This window comes from Ochlerotatus camptorhynchus, unplaced genomic scaffold (assembly GCF_037179485.1).
Source record: "Ochlerotatus camptorhynchus isolate MF236.1 unplaced genomic scaffold, CSIRO-AGI_Acam_v1.1 ptg000379l, whole genome shotgun sequence".
NCBI classification, from domain to species: Eukaryota; Metazoa; Arthropoda; class Insecta; order Diptera; family Culicidae; genus Ochlerotatus; species Ochlerotatus camptorhynchus.
Window position 1 is genome coordinate 70004 of NW_027040867.1, and position 17304 is coordinate 87307.

Genomic DNA, 17304 nt, shown 5'->3' on the forward strand with positions numbered 1-17304 from the left:
CGAAAGCTCTCAATTAATAACTGTGGAAGTGCATCTAGAACACTAAGTTGAGAGCACGCTATAAGCTTATATGCGATTTTTTTTCCTTTGGTTTGTTTTTTCCGTCGATCTTGTTTTCCGTGCTGAGCACCAATGCTACCGACGTGCCAGGAAGGCAGCTCCCACATCTGGACCCTACCTATCGACCCATCAACTCATGGACCGGGGACCAACGGCTTTACTTCCCATCCGAAGGAAGGCGTGATCAGAGATGTTATGCCTCAGAACATCCCGGCGGCGCCGACTGGGATTGAACCCAGGCCTGCTGGGTTGAGAGGTAATCACGCTTACCACTACACCACCGGCGCCGTTAAGAAGAATATTGTGCCTTTAAAGGTTCACGCTAAGGCTTCTTTAGAGTATCACCTTAAAGTCGAATGTATCGCCTCCGTCGGCCAAGGAGTTCCCCTCACATTCGTCTATGCCGTTCGCAGGAGCGTTTTCTAGAGATGCATACCATTCATGGTCCCAAAAAGCGCCAATCAATGGCCCGTAGAAAATGATAACTTTTATTTATTTTTGTGTTTGTCTAATGTAAATTTCTACTAGATGTACAGCTACTATGGACCTATTATAGGAAATTGAGCAAATTTTGTATATAAATTTATGTTAATAATTCATAATCTTTCTGAAAAGGATCAACGTTTTTCTCTGTCGTATTCATGAAAACTTAAAACAGCAAAAATTTTACTCGTCCGCAGGGAAATTGAAAGTGCTCTCCTTCTGTTGCCCCTATCGTTTGCAAAAATCGGATCGCTCCATTGCAAAGTCAACCACAGGGCAACATCTGCCTTTGCAATTAAGTTCTATTAATTGGAACGCGCTGATGCTGAACCGAACATTGCGATGGTCGCGTCCATCGATCGCTATCTATTCATTCATTTATGCGGACACATTCATATTTATTGCAAAATATTTCTAATAGTTTTTCCGTCACGCAGTCGTTTTGAGCCACGCTAGCATTTTTGCTTGTGAGAACGTGTGTATTCCGTACTGATGGTTGAATTTCTAAACGTTTGCTCTTCATTTCACTACCATACAAGTACAATGTCGTGGCGAACATATGGAAGAGAAATTGACTTCTTTCAGCGACAATTGCTATCGCGAGGGTGACATATTGTGGGTGAAGCTGTGCACAGTGGGAGCAGTGGGCACCGTTTGGTAATAAAATTAAATGGCTTGGTAAGACGTAGCTCTTTAACTGTAGTTCTCTGAAACGGCAGGCTTGAAAAATGTTGACCGTTTTACTTTGCAATCTAGAAACATTGTTGATCACTCTGTACATGGCGACCCATTGTCCCAACTGATTCTGTTCGCATTCTGGAGAACATTTAAAAAGTCTTGAAAACTGAGTGCGTTTGCTTAGTGTAAGCCAGTCGGTGATTGGTTTTCCGAGGGCTAGCAGCGCGGACGCTTAAATAGTCGTGAAAAGTAAGTGATAGTGATCTGGCAGATTGAAATTAGAACAAGTGATTTTGTGTTCCAGTGATAAGTAAAACTTTGATACAAATTAGATGGTTTTAGATGAGTTCAATGATCCTAGCCAAATGTTGCAGTTATTTCTCGGTCTACTATTAATACTGCTACCACTTCATTTGAATAGAACCTAACCAGTATTACTGTAAAATCGATACCATTATGTTAGATATTGAATTGATTTAAAATAAGTTAAACTTCATTCACTTTTTTCGGAAATACTTAAGATACCAAATGAATTTTAAACATTGAAATGACTGTTCATTTATTTTGCATAACTGATAAAAACTGTAAGATATCACCTAATCGAGTTTAAAATTAGAAACTAGAAAGCAGAGAATGTGATAAGCAATTTTAACCAAGTGGAAATGAAACGACGACGTCACCGAGTCTCACGAGAAGGGGTTGAAAACCACCGAAAGTCTGAAAAACGCATGGCCTACTGACATAGTGTTGTTGTACACGTGGTGATAAAGTTAACAAATTTTGTTCGTTTCGATTTTTTTTTTGCAGTGTTATCATTCGATACGGGCGGATAAGCTAGATGATATGAGAAGGAAAAAAGAGCCCAATTATATCTTAGTGCAATCGATTAGCGACATCGCTGTTAAAAAATAGTATGCAAATTGTGAAGATGATAGATAAACGATTGTCCCATCGGCAGCTGAAAGGATTAATGGCGGCCTTCGGTGTCCGATTGCCGGTGGAACAACTTAGGATTAGTGCAGTCATTGTGATTATTGCCGTTGGACTGCTGGGAGGGAGCGATGCAGTGTCTAAAGGTATGTAGTATTTTCTAACCCCATATATGATTACTTAATTTACCAAAAACTTTACTTGATTATAGAATCAAAGACTGACATTGGGTACATTAAATATATTAAAAACAAATCCATACGGTACGGTTTCGAGAACTGTTGGCTCATTCATTGCACAATTTATAGTTTTATCTTTATTCATCTGTTTGAAATAAGTCGGATCATGCAAAAGAATTTGAAGATGTGATACAACAAATATCTTACATCTTAATAATTTAGAGAACATGTAAGCTATGTGAAATTTAAATTTCACCTTGACAAAACCTTTTTTTGGGACCAAGTGTGTGTAGCAATCGATAAACAATGTGATAAAATTATCAAATTAGTCAATGTCGCCTACTTTTAAGATTTTGAACGGCTTATGTATTAAGAGGATAGTGCTTTAAAGTTATTTGACAAATAGTTTTAATTTTTTTTTCTTCGTATAGCACTCACGGACACCCCTCACCATCCCTCTCCAAAGGGGGAGTTTGGTAAAGAGAGATGAAAAAACCGATTTGTACCTTCCTTAAAAGTTGTGCTAGCTCGCTATTCTAATATCTATATGCAATCTTCACACTGCCGTACTCTAACGGAACTATCAACTCTATGCTTTCATCTACTCCATCTATCGTATAAAAATTACCACTACAGTCTGTTATTTGAAATTAGCATCTTCAACTGTGTAATTTGTGTTTTTTTTTTTTGAATTCTGTATGGATAAAATTTTGATCGCCCTAAAAGATTGTAACACGTTTGATCGCTTGCTCATGATCTGTACCTTTTTTTTTTCCTTTGGTTTGTTTTTTTCCGTCGATCTTGTTTTCCGTGCTGAGCACCAATGCTACCGACGTGCCAGGAAGGCAGCTTCCACACCTGGACCCTAACTATCGACCCATCAACTCATGAACCGGGGACCAACGGCTTTACATCCCATCTGAAGGAAGGCGTGATCAGAGATGTTATGCCTTAGAACATCCCGGCGGCGCCGACTGGGATTGAGCCCAGGCCTGCTGGGCTGAGAGGTAATCATGCTTACCACTACACCACCGGCGCCGTTGTGATGATCTGTACCTGTAATGCTTTATTTGTATTTCAATAATTAAAAAAAAAAAATACAATTTTCAAACTGATTTCAAAGAACAGTGATTTGTTTTTTTTTTTAGTTTTCCTAAACCCTTAAGCTACTCATCATTGCGATAATCGAGTTGTTATTGCCGTGTTATCTAATTCAGAACGAGCAATCTCTATTAGCGCCTAGTAATGTTTCGATTTTATGATCCATTTGAATGTCAAACCCAAAGCATAAGTATTGATTGTAGTAGACAGTTATCTTTACTACTAGACAATATATTGAATGTATGAATTTTTATTTAAAATAACTAAACACCTTTTATGGATGGAAATTTTATACCAAGAAACAGGATCTAGTATAAGTTAAAGGACTACTAAAATGAGTATGTGATTTGTTTCTCATTTTCCAGAATTGTTACATAAATCCGTTTCTGCATGGAATCAACGTGATTTTTAATATTTTTTAGAGTAATTTATGCCATTCATCTGCAGGCGCTAATAGTTCCTCAACTGCTCTCTACCACTGTATACCCATCTTGTCAGGATCCTCCAACGATTTTCAATGGGATTAAGATCGGTGTTACATGCTGACTAGTTCAATAGCTGGATAATTTGCAATTAAAAACATGTGTTTAACACATTGCTCACGTGCATTATGGCACTATTCAGTTGAAAGTTAAATTTGAGCTCTGCAAATGGCATCAAAACATTATTCAGAAGTTCTACAATCCATTCAGAGATCATTCTGGTGTAGATTGATTTTTGTTTTCTCTACGCGATAGAGCAACCCACACCATGAAAATAGAACCCCCAACATTTGTATTCCATTTTATCTCGGGATATATGAGTAGATTGTGCCAATATTAAGCGCAGTAGTCAGAACTGACGAGATTAAATTTATACTAGCTAGATACAAAATATGTTGCTTCCTTTTTTATCCATGATATATGTTTCTAAGCTAATATCAATATTGCCTTAACATACCTTTGACCAAATGTCAAGATCGTTTCCATTGCTGACATAGCGTTATCATTCGGCTCGTTGATCGCTTGTCATTTTGTAATTTTGAAATATTTTTGATTTCTTGGTTGTGAAAGAAGGATCAAGTTCCTGCTTTATTCATGAGGATTTGAACTTTTTAGTGTCTTCAAGCTGTATGATACAATTCGATGTCCGATTATAAATTCTAAAGTTAGCTTTGTTATTCTCTATGAAACCGTATTTCGCACTAATCTTCACGAAATGTTTCATAACTAGTTTTCCTTTTTCGATTCACCAAGCTGCTTTGCAGTTGCTAATGTCAATGTTTTTTTGTAACGTCGAAGAACTTTTTTTATGCATCTTAAAGGTTTTTTATATGAAACACAAAATACTAGGTTTTATTATTCAAAGTATGGTTCCAAAGTACACTCACACAGCCGCATAAAGTAAATAATGATGAGAAAACCACATCAGTATTTTACATCAAAGAAATTTTATGACAAATATAAATTGAAGGATCACATACAAATTTAAACACACAAAATGACATAGGTATAAATCATGTTAAACACCAATGGTAGATTCTCAAGCAGAAGAAATTATTTTGTTTATTTATTTATTTGATAAGGCTCAACCGAATTAACTTTACAGAGCCGAGGATTCTTGGTCACTATACAATAGATCTTAAAACTATAGTCAAAAGGTACAACACAATAAACACTTTATCTTCCGCTATCCAAAAAGCCTCCTCCATCAGAACTGGAGCCGCTTCCAGTGGTTTCATTGTATGGCAAATTGTTGTACGCCAACGAGGGTCAGAGCGCGTCCATTGCAGCAATGGACGCAAAACGTGGTCAGCACTCACACACTCATCACGAAACGGTTGCTTTCCAAAGTCGACGACGCATCGACCGAAAGAACTGCTGATGAAGAACAATGAGGAGGACCACACAATGGTTGCTGCCGAGAAAACAGACGACCGCGTAGCACACATCGAGAGTGGCCTGCTTTTGTCGACAGCCGAGTGAACACTGAAGAAATTATTTTGAAAAACATCCTTTGCATTTATAGGAATTCCGCTCGCTATACTAATTCCTCATTACTATGTCGTACTACCTCATAACTATCGTTTTCGATACAGTAATCATTCAAACTTGCTTTTCTCTTGGTGATGTGCCAAGATCTGGGATCTTTCCTAAGACGCACCCTCTCATCAAATAAGCCTAACAATAATCCTCATTCAATTTTGATGTTCCATATCATTTGAAGAGTTTTGAGACCCAAAGAATAGCTTAAGGCCAGGGCTCGATTTGGTAGATCTTACACCAGTGACGCACCGAGAAAAGGTGGTCTACCCGCGTTACGGGAATACTCCTTAGAATTATCTCCTGAAGTCCTTTAAAACTTTAAAAAAAAAACTTCTCACCCTTGAATCTCTTAAATTTCTTCTCACTATTCCTTGAATTTATCCTCAAAATTAAAAAAAAGGTTGCTTTAGAATTTCTTACAAATTCTCATCAAAAGACCATTCACTTCTTATTAAATTTCACCTGGAATTCTAATCACAATCAATACTACAGTATCTTTAAAAAAAAAATCAAAAATCCTGGAATCTCTAGAATTACAATTTCAAAGTTCAAAATCTCACATTCCACATTTCAGTAGATATTCGGAAATTTTTAACTGTAACCAGGCATGGAAAACCATTTGCATTAATTTCGTACATTCATTGACATTCATTTGCCTCTAACTTTTTTCATCAACAGAATTCCGTAATGTAATGTATGAAGCTTTTGTCAACAACTCAAATCGGTATCTCTAATGCATGATGAACTAGAGAGGGCAGAGCATGTTATTGTTTTTCGGTGAATGTAATTTACATTCACTCAAAAACAATGGTGGGTTCAGTTTACTATCGTTCATCATGCAAAGAGATACAGATTTGATTTGTTGACAAAAGTTGTAGCTAATTATAAAACCTACAAAAGCTTCATACATTACTTTACGGAATTCTGTTGATGAAAAAAGTAAAAGACAAATGAATGTAAATGAATGTACGATTGATTTTGTAAATGATTGTCCATGCCTGACTGTAACATTGGAAGTGTCCATAACCACATTGATCTATTAAAGAGGGGAAGGGTAGTGTTGAAAGTTGATGATGAACACTTAAGGAAGGGAAGAATATTGGGCAGCCCCTCAGAATATTTTTATAAAATGTTTGAAATGTTTAAATTGCAACACTTATCTGAATTTATTAATATCGTGAAGTTTACAATATTTTATTAACATATTTTAAGTCCAGATTTGTTATTGAATGCTGCCATTCAAATACCGCGGTTGAGAAGTATGCAAGTGGATCTCATGTTTAAAAAGAATCTTATATGGTCGGAATATACTTTTAAGTTTTGATTTAACTCCTTATTTAAAGTTTTATATATTTTATAAACATTTTTATTGCCCTTCTCTCCTCGGCAGATTCGAATGTGGTGTGGCAAAAGTAATAATATTAATTTAAAAAAAAAAAAAACTAAGATTTAATCGTCGATTTGTCGAAACTCTTCGCTCACCCACGCAAACTAACTAACTAAGCAGTATTGTATTTTTAACCAAATATTCATGAAGGAATCAATTCAGAATGCCAAAATAACAGTTCGGCCTCAAATCGGTGACATCGACCACAGGTGGTGTACCCACTTGAGCTGGAATGACCCACATGTGACTTTTTATCGAATCCAACAAAGGAAAGGGAAGCAATTTTAGAAGTCATCTGCAGTAGAAACAATCCACTTTGTGCAAAAATCCGATCGAAAAAGAGAGGTAACGTGCGGGTTTTACTTAGTAGGCCGAAAATTAGATCTTATTAGATCTTTTTTCCTTCGATACTGTTTTCCGTGCTGAGCATAGGGGTAGCCAGAGGGGGCAGGGGAGCGCAACTGCCCCCCCCCCCCCCTAGACTCAGCAACACAAAGGCTTTCGGTGAAATGGCGTTCAGCGAAATGGCATTCGGCCAAATTTTCCATACTAAATTTTTTTTCGACCATCCTTAGCTCGAAACCTGACTACGCTCTTGGTGCTGGGTACCAATGCTGCTGAAGCCAGGAAGGCAGCTCCCACACCTGGACCCTACCTATCGACCCATCAGCTCATGGACCGGGGACCAACGGCTTTACTTCCCTTACTACTACACCACTGGCGCCGCTGTCTTAGCCCTATTACAACAAAGACAATCAGTGAACTTTTAGGTTACTTCAGATGCGCTTAATTTAGCTGTATCTCATATTTTTTAATCTTTCACTAACGATTGATAACAACGTAAAAAAAAGTTCAGCTGAATCAGATGCAATCTTAAAAAATAATGAAATCCTGGATATCTCGAAAAATCGTTCATGGGAATGGAAATCCTATCCAATGGATGAACTTTATTTGTACTCTGGCCTTACCTAGCGAATCAATTATGAACCTATCCACTATCCACTTTTAGATCTTAAGAATGCGCAAATTTTTGCTGCATAAAGCTTGTCAATATCTTTCGCCGATCAAGAGTTATTAACGTTTTTATACTACATACAACAAATCTCGCTATAAAACATTCGTCTTAAAGAGTTTTAAAAGTCTCTAGAAGATGACTTTCATGAGAAATTTCAAAAAGAGACTAACGCCAAAAGAAAAAAGAAATGTTAGAAAATCTTGGAAATACCTCATAAAATTACAGGATATTAAGGAATCTCAGTACTTTAATTATGCCTAGAAAACAAAAACAAAGCTCAAAAGCCTCAAAAACTATTCAAAAACATACAAGAAGTTCAGGATAACTAATAATAATTTTGAGAATCTCATGGAAGTGTATTACACTTGGTGAATGTTAAGAAAGTTCTGGAAAAGTTCATCATAGTCTCATGGAGGTGAACAAAAGTTCCAAAACATGTTGAGATATTTCCCGTTGGAAAATCCTAATTAAAAAGTTTAATTTTAACCTTTAAATTAAAGGTGAAGTGGATTTGGAGCTGATTTTATTTTTTAAATTTATCGTAACAACCCTGAAACTGACAGCAATTCGCTATTGGTATTATTATTCACAACATTATATGTTTATGTAAAGTGAGAACTAGCTGTTTATGTAAAATGTAAAGCTGCACACTTAGAAATAACTAATTTCAGATTTGGGCGTAATTGCTTTTGTAAACAAACACGTACATCGCCGAGATCTCGTGAAATCACAATTTCGCAAATGATACAAACTATACCAAATGATAGATGAATCATTCCTCTACCTGTTTGTGTTGTTAGTTTTTGAGATTAAGCTTCAATTCGCGAAAAATCGGCAAACGACGTGTTTGTTTACAAAAGCAATTATGCACTAATCTCAAAGTTCTCCGGATTTTACACGTTACGGAATCTGTCTTTGACATGGAAGATGAGACGTAAACATATATGCCATGTAAAATTAAGTGCTCTGAGACTGAAAAGTTCGTTGCTCGACGAAAAGTACGTTTGATTGAGCTATATTTCGCGTCTGTTATGACTCAAATTTATGTCAAAATTGACGCTCGTATATGTCACTCTCAGAGCACTTAAATTTACATGATTTTTTTCTAAGTGTGTAGGTTGCAAAACTTTGAGATAATATTTACAAAATCCCCTGCCCTCTACATTCAAGCTATTCCAAATTATAGATACAGACATTTCCTCGTACCAACATTGCGTGATAATGTTTGCACCATCGTACAAATAAGGTTCCCGTTTCACCTGTGCATACAATGCCTTGGTTTTCTTTGCATGCACGTAACCTATAGCACATACCGTAGTAGGCTGTGTATAAAAGAAAATGATTTACTTAGTTTGACAGTTGCACCATGACGAAGTGGCAGCGTATTCGTGATTTGTCCCACGCGCAAATTTTTCAAAAAGACATTTCAATCGCCGTGGGAGTGTCCCGGTGGACCGTCAAAAGGGTTTTAGACCGAGAAAAGAAAGAACAACTATCCGCAAAGGTGGCCACAGGTCGTCCGAGGTCAGCTCGGGTTCCGAGGGTTATCGCTGCTATCAAAAGGAAGATTCGGGTGAATCCAGTGCGTTCAATAAGGAACATGGCAAAGGAACACGGGATCAGTGACTTTACGGCACGGGAGATCGTAAAGGAAGATTTCTGGGCAAAGTCGAGGGCACGGAAAAAAACTCACATGATGACCAACCGCATCCGGGAGCTACGAGTCGAACGATGCAAAAAAATCTTGAACTTCCTTAAGCGAAAAAATCCGGTAATCCTGTTCACCGACGTGAGCATGTTTACCGTCGATCCCGTACCAAATTCCGTATATTCAAATCAATCGTTAAATGCACGAATGAAGATAAACAATGAAGAGTTACGTCTGTTTGTCTGTGGCTGTACGCTCAATATTTCAAGATTCACTTGGTAGTTGTTTGAACTTCAAACATTACCACCAGATTTAGTTTCAGCTACGTAAATTCACAAAAGCTTGATGATTTTGACTTATTGCATTGCGAAGTAGAACTTATAAGCTCCTTACAGTTAGTGAATGTTTACTTCATGAGAATTCATATGGACAATACATACAGCATTTTAGATTAATAAACCTGGAATTATAAATGCAAAAGCCAATACGGATTACTATTGGCTAATATTCATAATACTATTGTATAAATTGCTGTAGAATTGATCGTTCAGTGTAGTTTTAAAGTGCCTAAAAATCTAAACCTTTTATCCCATCAGATGGCTTAGTGGACCTAATCGAAGAGTTTGGCATACCCAAACTTCCATCCGGTGTGACAGCAGCTCCGGGAATGTGTAATGAAACACGCAACGAGTATCAAACCTACCCAGCGGCAGCATATAGCCTGAACCGAGACACCGTGCTCAGCATAGGAACGACCCAGGTTTTCCCAAATGGCTTCCCAACGGATTTTTCGATCCTCGCCGTGCTAAAAGCCTCCCCCAATTTGGTACGAGTTCCACTGTTTTCGGTGTACTCATCCGATTCTGAGGAGGTTCTAATGCTGATGGTTGGAATGGAAGTTGCCTTGTACTACCAGGACACGGATGGAAATCCGGAAGAGGAAAGCTTGATCAGTTTCGGAGTGAGCATCGATGATGAACGGTGGCATCGGCTGGGAATCAGCGTCAAGGGAGACTCCGTTACCTTGATCATGGATTGTCACCAGCAGATTACTCGGCGATTGAGACGGGAACCTGGTTCGGTTATTTCTACCGATGGATTGGTTTTGACAGGTGTGCAACTCAACGAGGATGATGGATTTTTCACTGTAAGTTTTGGGTGGACATAGGAACACGGTGACACGTCTAATATTATGAATTTCAGGGAGATCTTCAACTATTCATGTTTGCCAATACTCCAGATGAAGGCTTTCACATATGTACCAAATATGCTCCTGATTGCTTAGGGGCAGAAGGATATGGCTCAACGCATGTAATTTCGAACGTTCATTCAGTTCACACTACATCAGGACTGAATGGGTCATCTTCTTCACATCACCAAAGTCAAGGTTACGGCAATACAAGAGATCAAGTCAATAGATTTGTTGGTACATCTTCGGGTTCATCTGCTGACAACTATGAAGGACATCGAGAGTTTGTAGATATAACTGGTGATGCGGACGGTTTGGAGATCATTGGAGAGGATGATGAGTATTATAACAATTTAGAACTGGAAGGCGAAGACAAACAGGTCGAGCACCAACAGTATAGTACAAGTACGCAAAGAAGCAATGATGAATGGCATCGAGTGGAAGTCAATAGGTCAAATCCTGGTGTTTACGATCAGACTGGACGAAGACCAATTCTACCGCTGCCGGATCCAGAGTTTGATTCATCGGCTTCAAATAATAATCGACCTGAGGGAGGGCAACCAACTGTGGAAAGTGATCAAGAACCTATTATTGATCCATCTGAGGTAACTACCACCGTAATCCTCACTCCGATCTTTTTTAAAACAAATTTCTAATTTTTCCAGGACACTTCTGTGTCATTCCCCGCATCAGCCTCCGGCAACTATAGCATTACCGGCTTTCGAACAATAATGGGACCCAGAGGTCCTCCCGGAGATCCGGGACCGAAAGGTGAACCTGGTCGTGACGGATTACCGGGGCAGAATGGTCCTCCAGGTCAAGCAGGTCATGTGTTCATGATTCCTTTGAGTCAAACAGCCAACGAGAAGGGTCCCGACTCACAGGCGGAGGCATTCCGCGCAATGTTATCCCAGCACATGATGGCGATGAGAGGCGTCGATGGCCCCTTGGGCCTGACAGGTGTTCCCGGACCAGTTGGTCCACCCGGTCCGGAAGGAACAAAAGGTGAACCAGGTGACACCGGAGAGCCCGTAAGTATAGTTAAAAAATATTGCATTTGTTCTATGAATGTATTAAATCGATCCGTAATAGGGGCCTCGAGGCTTGCGGGGATCTCATGGACTTCCCGGTCGCGAAGGAAGACGAGGGCGAGCCGGAAGGGATGGTGAAAGAGGAAATGTCGGTTTACATGGTCCTAAAGGAGAACCAGGGTCGGTCGGGTTGCCGGGTATGCCTGGAGAGAAAGGCGAGCGTGGTAGACATGGTAACGTTGGCGAAAAGGGAACGCAAGGTCATGAAGGAATTCAGGGAGAAGATGGACCGCCAGGATTACCCGGTATAAGAGAGTTGGTAAATAAAACCATGCAACCATCGCTGACAATAATCCACTTTTACAGGTCTTCCTGGAGAGTTAGGTCCTCGTGGTTTCGCAGGACCTCGTGGTTTCCCAGGTCCAACAGGCAATCCCGGAATTCCTGGAACTGAAGGGTTGCCGGGAGTTAAAGGGAACCCCGGTCCACAAGGTCAACCAGGTGCACCAGGTCAAACTGGTACTTCAGGACCGGTTGGTCCTCCAGGTCCTCAAGGAAATATGGGACCGCCAGGTATGTAGCATCGTAGTATTAATTAAATCTAATCTAATTCTGACACGTTTGTATTAATTATAGGAATTCAGGGTCCTCATGGAAAACCTGGCCTGCCCGGGTTGCCCGGAGCAGATGGTGCACCAGGGCGTGAAGGGAATCCTGGGATCGTTGGCCCTAAAGGTGATATGGGACCGCAAGGAGTGCAGGGATCAATAGGCTTTCCCGGAAACCGAGGCCCAAAAGGTGACGACGGCGAACGCGGTTCTCCAGGTGATAGAGGTGATAAAGGTGAACGGGGCCACGATGGTGAAAAGGGTGATATGGGACCGCCAGGAGAACGAGGATCAACTGGCCCACAAGGAATCACCGGTATTGAAGGACCAGAAGGACCTAAGGGATTCGAAGGTCCTCGCGGAGAATCGGGTCAGATGGGATTATCCGGAGAAAAAGGCAAACAAGGTGTTCAAGGATTTGCTGGATATCCTGGTCCGACAGGTGACAAGGGTGATAAAGGATTGGTTGGCATTACTGGTTTGGTTGGCGATAAAGGTGAACGGGTAAGAGATCTTTTTGCATCTGGGTGTTTGCTTTTTAACTCACTTGGTCGTGTTCCACTAGGGAAATACGGGACTTCAAGGAGAACGGGGAGAGATGGGTCCCAGGGGATTCCGAGGACCACGAGGACGACGAGGAGCCGATGGAACTCCTGGACCTAAAGGTGACACCGGGCAACCAGGAGCACCGGGGGCACAAGGTGAAATGGGTGCTCAAGGTATGGAAGGTCCACGTGGTTTCATAGGCCTTCCTGGACCACCAGGCAATAATGGTAAAGACGGTCCTCAAGGCACGCCGGGTGAACGAGGCCCACCGGTATGGACGATGATATATCTGTTTGATTTTAAATTTGTCATTAATATAACTGAAATTTTCAGGGAGAAAACGGTAATCCTGGCCCAACTGGTGCTCCGGGCGTAATCGGTCCGCAAGGGCCAACGGGTGAACCAGGTCCTGTTGGTGAACCAGGAATACCGGGATTGTCAGGAATGCCTGGTGAACCAGGAGTTCCCGGAGACAGTGGCAAAGAAGGGCAAGTTGGTCCTCCTGGACCACCTGGCAAGAATGGCCCTCCTGGTGGACAAGGTCTACCAGGATTCCCCGGAGAACGAGGAATGATGGGAATGCCTGTAAGTTTAAATTTATTCTGAGGTTAAGATGTCCTGACAAAACCAATTCTTATTAATTTAGGGCCTACCCGGATTGAAAGGAGAGATAGGTGTACCTGGTCTACAGGGTCCGGTTGGTGACAAAGGCCAGCCTGGTGATCCTGGAAAAGAAGGTCCACCTGGACCTGAGGGCCGAAGAGGGCCAACAGGACCCACAGGGCCAGCTGGTTTGAAGGGTGAACGAGGTGAAATGGGACTAATGGGACCGATTGGACGTGACGGGTTGCCGGGTCAACGTGGCCTAACAGGACCTCCTGGACCGCAAGGTCCACCAGGTGAAGATGGCGATAAAGGAGACATTGGACCGCCCGGAGAAAAGGGGTACAAAGGTGCGCAGGGCGAAGCTGTAAGTTTTTTAATGTCCATATTAAGTTTTGGATGAAAATAACGAGAATATTCCACAAAAGGGTCCTGTTGGTTCGGCCGGTCCTCAAGGCAGTCGTGGTGAACCAGGAGCAATAGGACCTCCAGGCGAGAAGGGCCCACCCGGTGAGATGGGACGTGCTGGATCAAAGGGAGAAGATGGGCCGACTGGGCTTCCCGGCCCACCTGGGCCAGCAGGTGCACAAGGAATGCCTGGACCATCAGGGATTAAGGGAGATCGTGGTGATGATGGGCCTATTGGACCTACTGGATCAATCGGACCACCGGGCGAACCAGGTAGACGAGGACCACGCGGTGCTGAAGGAGCTCCTGGTGCCACTGGTCCACCAGGACCGCAAGGTATGCATTAGATTTTTGATCAATGGAACAAATGTCTTGATGATTGCTTTTTTACCCAAAGGATTGATTGGTGAAACTGGATCACAGGGTCCTCCAGGTCCAGATGGACCGGAAGGAAAGGATGGCGAAAAAGGTTCTCCTGGTCCAAAAGGTGAAGAAGGCAAAAGTGGTCAACCTGGGCCACCAGGAAAGAGAGGACCGGCGGGCCCAGAAGGCCCAAAGGGTGTAGCGGGACCTCCTGGTTTTCCTGGAAATCCTGGAGAACCCGGTGTTGTTGGACCCAAGGGTGAAACCGGAAAAGATGGCGAAGATGGAAAACAAGGTGATGCTGGGCAATCTGGTGATCCAGGGCCACCCGGTCTGCCAGGTGAGGTAGGACCACCAGGTAAAATGGGACCTGAAGGCGCAGCGGGAATGCAAGGATCGGCTGGCTTACCAGGGGAAAAAGGAGACAGAGGACTTCCAGGACCAATCGGTAATCCTGGTCTTATTGGTCCGCAAGGAATGCCAGGATCTCAAGGACTGACTGGCCTTCGAGGATCGCCGGGTCCTTCTGTAAGTGATGAATTTTACCATTTTGTTTTTACGAAAACTGAGAATTGGACATTTTTTTTCCAGGGAGAAATTGGGCCTGTTGGCAAATCAGGAGAGTCGGGAGCACCGGGAAAGATTGGAGAAACCGGTTCAAAGGGTCAGAAAGGTGACCGAGGACGACGTGGTTTGAAAGGACATAGAGGCGAACTTGGTATGGTTGGATTAAAAGGTGATAGTGGCGAGAAAGGTGATAAGGGCGTTAGAGGTAATCCTGGCCCAGATGGACCAAAAGGACCCCCTGGCCCGGTTGGCCCTATTGGATTGAAGGGAAATGACGGCCCTCAGGGTCCTCATGGAAATGAAGGACCAGTAGGCCCGAAGGGTTCAGAAGGCGTGGCTGGTCTAAAGGGTGAGTCAGGGCCATCGGGACCACCGGGGCCACCAGGTCCCCCAGCAGAAGCTCCCCTGATTCCACCAGAGCTGTTATTCAGAATGTCCGAATTTTCAATAACGAAAGGCGAAGATCGAATGAAACGAGAAGCGGATGACATTCCGGAAGAGGATGATGACTTTGATGAAGAGCTGTTGAAGATTGAGCCAAAGAAGAAAAAGAAAAAGAAGAAGGTCAAGGACGATTTGGGTCCGAAGTTTTTGGATATGTACAGCTCCATCTACTCCATGCGGCAGGAACTCGATCGAATAAGGAAACCCGTTGGAGCCAGGGAAAATCCTGGCAGGACTTGTCGTGATTTGCACTACGGTCATCCGCAATTCAAGGACGGTAAGTAGATAAATCAGAAAGACGGTATCGTTTCTTCCTGACTTATACGCTTACCTCATAGGTTGGTACTGGATCGATCCGAATCTGGGTATGGCGGATGATGCCGTGTACGTCTACTGTAACATGACGGCTGAGGGAGAAACTTGCGTCTTTCCGGATTTGCACAGCTCTCAGATGCCGAATATCCCCTGGAGAAAGGAAAACGATAAGACAGATTGGTATTCAAATCTCAGAGGCGGATTCAGGGTAATTCTAGGGGTTGGTTTCATCGACTATGACTTCTAATATAAACATTATTTTTCAGATTTCGTACGAAACGGTCGGAGTTGTCCAGATGACATTCCTACGGTTACTGTCCGAAGGCGCTTATCAAAATTTCACGTACACCTGTATGAACAGTGTGGCTTGGTACAGCACTCAGGAAGACAACCATGACGATGCAATCCACTTCCTTGGGGACAACGAGATCGATATGGGTTACGAGAATTCTAAACTGCGACCGAACATCCTGATGGATGGCTGTAAAACAGGCAAAAGCAAGAGTGAAACAATTTTCGAAATTCGAACGACTAAATTGCAGTACCTTCCCATAATCGATTTCTACCCTGTGGATTACGGTCAACCACAACAGGCATTCGGTTTCCAAGTGGGTCCCGTGTGCTTCAAATAGTTGGGGTTCCCGGTTATCAAGACAAACTGCTACATGTTTATTGGATATGATTCACGGAAGATTGATACGGATGACGCTAGATTATTTGTTTGCATTCAGCAAGAAGTATTCCTATAGGGTAACTGATGCAGTTATGCTATGCGCACAAGTTATGGCACATTTCCATATACTCGATGGTATCAGTTATGGCCCTACTACATTTGAATCCCATAGACTATTGCTGGTACATGCTAAAACTGGTGCCATTTTGAAGTAGTGCTGAGCTGGTGCACCTTCCCTAAGATGTTAAGTAATTTATTTGTAAGAAATTAGCAATAAGGTACAAAGACACACACACAAATAGAATAATACAAAGGGGAACTAGGCTAAACTTAGGTAAGAACGAAACTACAAAGGACTGAATAACATCATAAGTCAGGAGGGGAATCTACCATCAAACATCTTTGACTTAGTTGTAAATGTAAAACAAACAAAAAGTAACTCGATATAAGTACACACACATGCTCATTCAAACGAACTAAGATCCCGAATCACTGCCACAAAACCTGATTTGTGAATTGTTAAATAAAAATAAAAATATTATGCAATATAAATACTGTGTTATTCTGAGGACATATCTCGAAATGATTTCCTTGACTTCAGTATGATTGTACTTGCCACACAATTATACTAATGCAAAAACGGTACAGGCATCGAAAGCTCTCAATTAATAACTGTGGAAGTGGTCAATAATATAATAAGCTAGTATGTGATAAGCGATAAACGGAAATGCGAAGAACAAGGAGAAGAAGATTGATATCATCTGTTTTCTTGTTCAAATGCATAAGTTTTTTGATATGTTGAGATGGCAAGTACGATGAACTCTCTACAATTTGATATTGTAGTTATAAAATTATCGAGTTATAGAATAATCGCATAGGAAATCACCATAGCAGTAGCAATGAAATTAATTGCTACTATAGTTGTATAACTCGATATCTAGTTATAGAGAGTTTGCTTCAGGGGAAAATCGGTAGAAACGCTACTATAAACTGTTATGGTCCAAGAAGGCAATTTTTATCAGATTTTGAACAGTGCCGCGATCTACCTAACC

The 17304-nt window shown here is 41.6% G+C and overlaps 1 protein-coding gene across 1 annotated transcript; it reads left to right on the forward strand.

The window, feature by feature from the left end:
- The first annotated feature begins 1416 nt into the window (after window positions 1-1416).
- LOC135710344 (collagen alpha-1(V) chain-like) lies at window positions 1417-16772 on the forward strand. The gene is made up of 16 exons (XM_065232865.1): window positions 1417-1470; window positions 2029-2297; window positions 10102-10652; window positions 10709-11299; window positions 11360-11725; window positions 11787-12030; window positions 12092-12298; window positions 12362-12837; window positions 12899-13150; window positions 13213-13464; window positions 13526-13849; window positions 13911-14226; window positions 14288-14781; window positions 14845-15541; window positions 15603-15787; window positions 15846-16772. Exons 2-16 carry the CDS (start codon window positions 2135-2137, stop codon window positions 16209-16211), a joined length of 5484 nt encoding a protein of 1827 aa, XP_065088937.1. The 5' UTR covers window positions 1417-1470; window positions 2029-2134; the 3' UTR covers window positions 16212-16772.
- Window positions 16773-17304: the final 532 nt, after the last annotated feature.